This window comes from Uloborus diversus, chromosome 2, assembly GCF_026930045.1.
Source record: "Uloborus diversus isolate 005 chromosome 2, Udiv.v.3.1, whole genome shotgun sequence".
Classification (NCBI taxonomy): Eukaryota; Metazoa; Arthropoda; class Arachnida; order Araneae; family Uloboridae; genus Uloborus; species Uloborus diversus.
In genome coordinates this window covers 179130383-179139547 of record NC_072732.1, presented here as the reverse complement: position 1 = coordinate 179139547, position 9165 = coordinate 179130383, and the positions used below count along the sequence as shown (strand labels likewise).

The 9165-nt window shown below is 33.9% G+C and overlaps 1 protein-coding gene across 1 annotated transcript in view; it reads left to right on the top strand.

The window, feature by feature from the left end:
- Positions 1 to 9165, top strand: part of LOC129216182 (uncharacterized) — a 334520-nt gene that overhangs the window by 187691 nt on the left and 137664 nt on the right. Inside the window, exons 3-4 of the mRNA XM_054850361.1 lie at positions 3802 to 4031; positions 7105 to 7362. Coding sequence (XP_054706336.1) covers positions 3802 to 4031; positions 7105 to 7362 — 488 coding nt within the window. The remainder of the gene's footprint in view (positions 1 to 3801; positions 4032 to 7104; positions 7363 to 9165) is intronic.

Here is a 9165-nt window from a genome sequence, read left to right as displayed (position 1 = left end):
CGAAAGTAGTACGCAAGCAAATTTGGAAATATAATAGTCATTTTTTTTTTGGTTTGTTTAAGAGTTAAAATATCGTAATTTTTTTTTTTTTTTTTTTTTTTTCAGAAATGCGTATTTAACTACTCTAAAACCTTCACTACACAACCACAAGAATACTGCCGTGGGTGGGTATGCGGCAATATCTGCAGATATGAGTTTCAAGATATTTGAAAAAACGCGTTTTGGACTCAATTACTAACAATAGGAAAATGTTGGAATAAAAAAGTTCTTTTCGCGCTTTTTTATTCAGCGTTAAACCAAAAAAGCAAGCTTGTACAATAAAGCTAACGTACAATAGATGGCAAAAATGCAAAACAAAATGAAAAATTAAAAATTTGCATTTACTGCCCATTACCTGCTCTCGACAAAATATTTTTTCAATGTATACAATTAAAGTCTACTTACTAATAAAGCTGAAGAAAAATTATCTGCTGAATAATGAAGTTGTATGATAAAATTAACACTTTTCATCCCCCCCCCTCATTCAATCACTCAATATTCAAATTTGTAAAAAATGTACTAAAATTAGTCTTTGACGTTAGAATACATATTTTTTAAAGTCAGATGTTACAATACATTTTTTTTAAAGTCAGCCTTTGTGCAGTCCAAATTATATATATCACTCTTCTAAACGCTTCTACTCCTTTTAGCACACTTACAGGTACTTAAAGTACTATTCAGATTTCTGTAGCAAAAAAAAAAAACATATTTCGCTTTACATTAATTTTATTTTATGAAACCTAAAATAACAATATTTCAATGAAGTCCATATTTCCGAGTAACATTTCGTGTTACGCCAATTTCACCTTTTTGCAGAAGTTTTGAGGAAATTGGTGAAATAAACACAAATATTCAATGGCCTTCAGAGATGTGTTTTGGGGTTTCCACCTTCAAGAGGGAATAAAAGGGGAAGAGAATGAAGCCTTCAATTCTTGAAGCAAGGATCCCAAGTCATTTGATACATTTGAAAGCAAAGTATTGGTAGAAATCAGGTTTCTTCCACTCGTTTCACGTTAAACATGTATCTTATTCTTCAAAGGTGAACCATGTGACTTAAGATCTTGCCTCAGAATTTTCTAAGCTAATAATTGGACTTGCTCTCTCCAGTTACTAATTCTTTCTCTAAAGTTACCACGGCACTCCCTGTGTACCATCAAAAAGATGTGAATTTACCACAAGTAGAAGTTTGCACATTCCGAAGCAAGGAATTGTTCGTATTGGTCAAGGAGTTTCCTGTTAGCTCTAAAACATGTGGCTTATATAGTGTTGCTATAATAAGTTGAGTTATGATCTTGACAATATTAACCTCTTTCGGGGGGGGGGGGGGAATCTATATTAATAATATAAAGCTGAAGAGTTTGTTTGAACGCGCTAATCTCAGGAACTACTGTTTCGAATCGAAAAATTATTTTTGGGTTGAATAATCCAATTATTGAGGAAGGCTACAGGCTATATAATATCACTCCATGACTAATAGGGGTGGAGCAGCAATAAATTGAAATTAAATCAGTAATAATCATGATGCATTTTTTGTTGCATCGATAGCGCGAACTTTTGTTAACCGAATAGCTCAGTCGGTAAAGTTGTGTGTTCAGCAAACCTTAGGGCCCCTGGTTCGAACCCGGCTGCGGGCGGAAAGATTTTCGGCATTTATTACCCCGGCTCATTTAAAAATTAATAAATTTATAAATCAAGAGTTTTCAATTATCTTTTATTGATTTTTTTTTCGATATTTTTACTAATCGAAAAATATCGATGTGGATAAGGGTTTGTACTTTTTTACTATATGAATATATATATCATAGCGTTTTATACTATATAATAGTTTTTAATACATTGTTGTCATATTAACACGGGTGAAGCCACGGGATACAGCTAAAAATTTATTTTAAAAAGCATAAATTGTTTCTCAATATTATTACTGACTTAGGCAACGCTGGGCATTTTTGCTAGTCAGTGATAAAAGTGTTATGTGGGCCGTGGTAGCCTAATCGGTAAGGCATTGGACTCGGGACCGGAGGGCCTCGGGTTCGATCCTCGCTGGTCGAAGACCCACCGTCGTCATTAATGGGGACTGGGCGACGTTAAATATGCTCGTGGTCTCAATGTCCTCCAAGTGAAACGATACCTCTGGGGGTGCTAGTACTAGGTAGCTATTAGCTCCTGGGCTAGTTCAAAATTCTCACTAACTGTTCGATCCGGTGATGGTGCTGCCATCTATCGGTATATAAAATAATAGAGGCAAGGCACATAGTATGCAGTCCTCGACATAAATACAGTTGAAGTCAGTTGTGACTCTTGAATAGAATAGAAAAGTGTTATGTGTTGGAATTACATTCGAAAACTGCTTTGAATGTAAACTAACTTAACTCAGCGCCAATTGCCCATTCCTTTTACTGTTAAAAGAAGTAAACATTGTCAAAGTCCTGGATCAACTTATCAGAGTCGCACTATACAATTTCATTGCTATGTGTGCATTAATTGCGTTGATTTCATCGTGAAATATTTTGATGCGTGAAGTTATATCAAACTAATGTTAGCTTTAAAAAATCTTTCTTGATTTATTATGATTACTTATTCTTGAATTATTACTTTAAAAAATCTGGTATAAATAAATTACAAATTACGGTAAATTGTTTTCAATTTATATATGCACAAAAAAGTAATAAGTTTATTAGTTTTTGCCGTCTTGTCTGGTAACATTTTCATTCATAACTTTTTATTTCTTTTCCTTTGAAGGGGGGGGGGGGGTCCAGTTCCACGGTCACCCCGAATTATGCCGTTCATTTTTATTCGTTTTTATTTGCGCGATTTCTACGATGTTTTACCATTATTAGAGAAGAGAAAAATTGAATAATGCTCTTAATCAAAAATCACAAAAATATTCTATTAGGAAGAACAACGCTTGATTTTTGAAAGCCATTTCCCCTTTTTTAGCCCCCGCTTTTTTATGCTAGACGAGGTACGTTGGCATTAAGTAAGTGTTAGCTTCTGTTCTGTCATGTGTGTTTTTAAGTTTGGTACTTTTACTTCCTTTTACAAAAAAGGAAGTATTGTATTCACGAAAAAATTTTCACTCCAAAATCGACCTTAATTTTCATTTTGCTCACCCCCGAATGTTTGTTGAGTTTTTTTTCGACCCGACCACACGTGCATATATACCTAAGAACGTGTAGAAGCCCGAAATATCCATTTTGACGATTCCCGAGTTAATTACAACGAGTTTTCTCGTGACGTCTGTGTGTACGTATGTATGTTCGTATGTACGTATGTGCGTCGCATAACTCAAGAACGGTATGTCCTAGGAAGTTGAAATTTGGTACGTAGACTCCTAGTGAGGTCTTGTTGTGCACCTCCCCTTTTGATTGCATTCGGGTGTTTCTAAAGGGGCCATTTGCACCTTTTTGAGGGGAAATCATTGTTAATTTAGATGCAAACTCAATTGGTGTTATAACTTTGCGGACACTTGGCGATATATCGCCAGTCTTTTGGTCACCAAGTTTTGTCGCCAACTTGGTGAAAAATTTTTGCGATTTTTCTTTTTAAACCTGGTTTTAATTTTGCAATTGCTGGTGATATTCAGAGAGTTAACTATTGAATCACATTAAAATTGTAAGTAATGGGGAAATAACATTAAATTGGTGTAAGAGGAAGTTATGTGATGTACACACCAGCTCGTTTTCATGTTATTATAAATTTGTTTGCTCACGCGTTAATTAATCACTGATTGTGTAACATATTGTGTGGTAAACATATTTCCAGGCGTGTTGAACATCTTGGAGGCTGCAGACTTCCATCGTTCTCCCCTCCGGCCACCAGGGCGTCCTACTGCCTACCGCTTACTGGCCAGTGGCTCATGGCGCTCCAGGGAAGAAGAGCTACTATTCCCCAGAACCTTCCCTTGGGAATTCTCTCTGCTGGTCACCGTCCATCTCAAGCCAGCCTCATCGGGGGGATTTCTTTTGCGGGTTCTGCATTCAGGAACACTACAGGTGAGTCCTACGATCATATTTTTGATCGTCTAATCATCAATTTGGGGACAAGTCCCCAAACTCAAAGGCCATTTGAGGGTGCCAGGAGGAGTTTTCAGGGACATAATGAACCAATAAGTTTTCAGCAACAGTACGAAAAAGTTAATTTTACTAGAAGTCAAAGAAAATACAGAAATATCTATTTTCTTGCACTGAAAAAGGATTTCTTCCCTTATTTCAAACCAAGTTTATACAATTTTCGCTGCAAATTACTTTTTTACTTCAATCGGCTTTATTAAAGATGCAAAGACTAATTATTCTTACTTATATGTTTAAATACTTCTCAGAAACTGTCGTAATGTATCAGTTTCTTTTTATTTAACAAAAAACACGTTACGTCTACTTTATTAAGAAATTCAATTAACATCATTTACTTTTAATTAGATGAAAACTGAGCATTAGTTTTGCAGTAAAATTACCAAGATATTATTAAAACAACAATAATGCTGTTTTATACAATTTAACATTCAGTTATTACATGTAGCAAAGTATAATATCCTATAGCACAGGAGGAAAACAACCTTCTAATTTCCACCATTTTTCGTCCTTATGTAATAAAAATGCAGTGGAAAAATCTTTTATTAAATTAAAATACTACTCTTTTAAATGTATTTCATTGATTTAAAAAGTGCTTCAATTATTTTCTTTGAAAAAACATCTGGCATTTTATTGTTTTATCTTTTTGAATACTATGAAATTCGAATAATTTCCTTTTTTCTTAGTTATTTTTATTTAAAAAATGATACGATTTTAAACTTTGGAGTGCTTAGGTAACGGCTGATATACTTTTTAAAGGCTTACTATTTTTTCATTTAATTTTTTACAAGACTCAAAACGAAAACTTACGATTGACAAATAAAATATCTTCGCAGCGCAATAACTTTTTTTTTTCAAGAGACAAGGATTATAACATAAATTTACTATTTTTTAGTTACTTGTCGTATATGAAATATAATGCATGAACAAAGCTGCTACATTAATTTTTAAAGAGAGGAAAAAAATGTTAACAAAGAATATTTATTTATCAAAAAAATAAAAAACTCTTTGAACGTACTCCCAGCTTTTCTTTTCCTTAATTAATACTCTAGAAGCTTCAAAGTGATGTTTTTAATGTTATTAATCTCCAAAACAAGTTTATTTCATTACTGATATTAATGAAAACTTCTCATTAATTTTGACGCCTCATCTGGTGAAAGAAAATTAAAATCTAGTTTCATAAGGTAACGGTTTTCTGTTTTACTTATTTCTTCACGTTGCAATTACATTTGAGCTATGAGATATTGGCAATTTGAAAGAATTCTTCCCGCAGATTAATCACAGAGTATGCATCTTCATTTGCTTTCAAATAACGAACAACGTGCTTAATTATTTTTAATTCAAAAGATTTCATTTTAGTTTCGTTTCGTTTATTAAGTTCTTCGTCAGTGTTATGAACTATAACTTTATTTTTATTAAGATAACTTACTTCCTACCTTTTTTGATTAAAAATACACATTAAAAATAACTATAAATGATATTGAATATTTGAAATACCTTCTTAGTATAAAAGTGATATAGTATAGTTTTATAAACAAAAAGCACTCAACTGTGCTCACGTGAAAACTTAACATAATTTTTTGGCTCTTTAATTTATGTTGAACTATTTGTTTGTCATGATCAGTGTGACTAACATACTGGTCATGACAACTAGTACCCAATACTGGTACTACATTTGGTAACAATTGACATATATATTTTTTTGCTTAAGTTTTACTATACGAACTGGTTTCTAGAATTTTGTTTCCACTGCAAATAAAGCACTTTTTACCAGTGACATACATTTAAATGTCAATAATTGAAGGGCTCGTGACAGAAATGTGACAAGCCACAAAAAGTGACTTTTCGATCAAAATGGTTTTTTTTCCTCATAACTAAGCTTAAAATAAACATGACAATGAATCATAACATTTGGAGAAAAACATATCGGGTTTTAGTATTGCAGAATATAGAATGTAGAATACCTTTGAAAAATTCTATAAATAATTTTTATAAGCTGGAAATTGGTCTACTGAAAATTCACATCCTGTGGCATATCACGTTCTTGCGCCGAGCCCTTCAATTCTTGGATACTTCCTGGAAATCAAAAACAGGTTTCTTCGAGTATCTCAAAACTCATATATTTTTGATATTAAAGTTTTATATATTAAAGTTGAATAGGTACTTTCATTATTATTATTATTATTTATTTTATTTATTTATTTATTTATTTATTTTTATTTTTTTGAGTTTTTTTAATAAAAAATCAATACTTTATATGCGTTCATCCATAACTACAATATTTCATATTATCATTGAATTTTTCATTAAAATAAGTGGCTTTCTTGCATTTGTGAAACTTTATGATTCTCTCTTTTTTTTTCTTTTTTTTTAACGAAATAACCCTAAATGCATATTACTGTTATAATTGAAAGAATATTGTCTAACTTATTTTGCGCAACATTGGTCTCCCAGTGCTGTAGCCATAATTTTCTACGGGGCTTTGTTCGTAAACTGCCCTAATATGAGAAAACACATGCTATGGGCGCCCATATAGGGGGGCACGTGGGGGCTCATGCCCCGTCCCCCTTAGAAATTGGAACTTCCTTGCTTTTAGTACTTTTTTCTTTGCAAAAATGTAAAAACATTTCTTGACCAGCCATTAATGAATAAGTTAGTAAATGTCACATTTTAATAACTCTAATCTGTACTGAAATCAGTTTAAATGGGGAAAATATCCTGCTAAACCACAGGAAAAATATCTGAGCCCCACCTCCCCCCTTAAAGGTTTGAATATGAGCGCTCATGAAATATGCCTAAAAGGACAGGCGAGAGTGTCACTTTGACCAATATGCTCCGAGGAGCCAAACCCCCTCTAATTTCAATTGTATGACAAAAGTTTCAATTGTGATTATCTAAAAATTTTAACTGCGAGAAAAATAAATTCTCGACTTTCACTTCATTAGTGATGTGCAGTGAACTTCAGTATTTCTCAAAGTTTAATTTATTTCCCGTACAGGTGGGATTGTATATTAGTGATACTCTAACCTTAGTACTGTCGGACAAGGATAATGTGCGAGTGAGCTTTGTGAAGCCACTGTCTGACGACCATTGGCACCAACTTGCATTCAGCGTCCGTCGCAACACTGTCTCTTTCTACCTGAACTGCGAATTCAGCGGTAAGCTTCCTCTACCAGGCAAGATCCGGCCATTTGGTGGCCAGCCAGCAACCGTCATTGTCGGGAGCACTGGTCCTCAAGAACTTGATGCCTTTCAGGTAAGATAATAATATATTCTTTTCACTGTCAGGAATATTGCATTGATTACTTCACTGTCAAGAATATTGCATTGATTACTTCACTGTCAAGAATATTGCATTGTTTACTTCTTAGTCTTATTGCTAGTTTCAAACCAAGTGCAATAGAAGTGAAATTTACGTCGTAGACTTTCTAGGCAGATGATTTGTGCAGAGTAAATTAACTACCACACCCATGTGTCTACTCATTGGCTGCTGGTAGCTTCTCCATTAAAATGTTTTTACTCTAAGAACCATGATTTACTGAGTTTCCTATGACATAAAATTAAACACAAGAAGTTTTGCGACACCGGCTTGACAAAAATGTATCTTGTTTTGTTCACTAGAAATACAGTAGGGAAAATTCAAAGACAAAGCGATAGGCAACAAAAAGGGGCATTAGTTAAGTTTTTTAGAAAGTACAATGTATTTCTTTTATGACACGAAACCTTTGAAGACAAATAAAACTAAGTTTCAAAAGAAATATTTTGAGTAAAATAAAAGTAAACTTCGAATTATGTAAGAATTTGCACGTGAAAGTTTTCCCAAACCATGTTGGAAAATAAAACCTGTCTCATAGAAGCTCCTAGCATCTTCTTGACTCAAAACGGATCTGTATTTCTTCTATCATGTGCATTAAGAATAACAAATTTTTATTTTTTGTGGATCAGAAATATTTCCTTGTGGGTGCCTCGTTTATGTTCCTAGCATGTCGAAACTTGAAATTTCATCGTCTCGACAAGTAAAAAAATGACGCAAGGATTTTTTTTAACCTGAAAAATATTCCCTATTGTTTTACAAGAAGGTGAAAAGTTGATTATTTTGCTTTTTTTGCACCCACGTTTTTCCTGGATGGTAAGGATTGTTTGCTTACCGACTGCTGTTTAATACTTTCTTTTCGTTGATTTGTATATGCTTTTATTGGGACCATGGCTTAGTTCCAAGCAATAAAGATAGGGGACACCAGAAACTTCAAAATTTTCTTTCATGGCGTAAATAATCTGCATTTCGTCTGTAAAAAATCACATTAACTTTAAACGAATCACAGCTCACTCCTATGAGCAGGCATGCAAAAAGGTCGCTGGCCCCTAAGGTCGCTGCCCCCACCCCCGGCTAAAAAAATCCTCTGTAGTGATTTAGCCGAATACCGAATATTCGGTATTCGGTCAAATCACTAGGCAGCATGCCAATAAAATCATGACAAGAAGTTTGCATGTAAAGTTTTCAATTGCCAACCAAATGTAATGATTTTTTTTCTTTTTTTAGCGGCACTATAGTATAAAGTAATTCTTAGCACTGCCTTTGCGTGCATTTCTATCACATTTGTTTTATCTTTTCAAGTACAAAGAAACGAAATGTCTTTAGCAGCAGTAAAATCACTGCAGCATAGATTCTTTCATTCAGAATTTTACTGTTGTGGCTTTTAAGTGCAGTTTCATTTCCACTCATCGCTTCGACTAATAAATTTGTTTCCAAAATAAAATCCGTGCAGTCTAAATTCCACAGCATAATACCTCTTCTCGTTCCGAATAAACCAATTTTCCTTATTAAATCCACTCAAGAGTCGGCATTCAAATTAAATAAGCATTAAATTCGACAGCGAAAGCCCACACAACACATCACTCTCGACCGCCATCTCTTTTATATCCGACAATGACGAAGCCCAAGAAGCGTCGCGCTCCGCAGAACGGCAAAAGCGAATTACTCACTTTAATGGCCGGACTCGAGATTGTTAAATTAAATTAAAGCGAAGATTCCCTTAAACATCATCTAGGTCGCATTTGC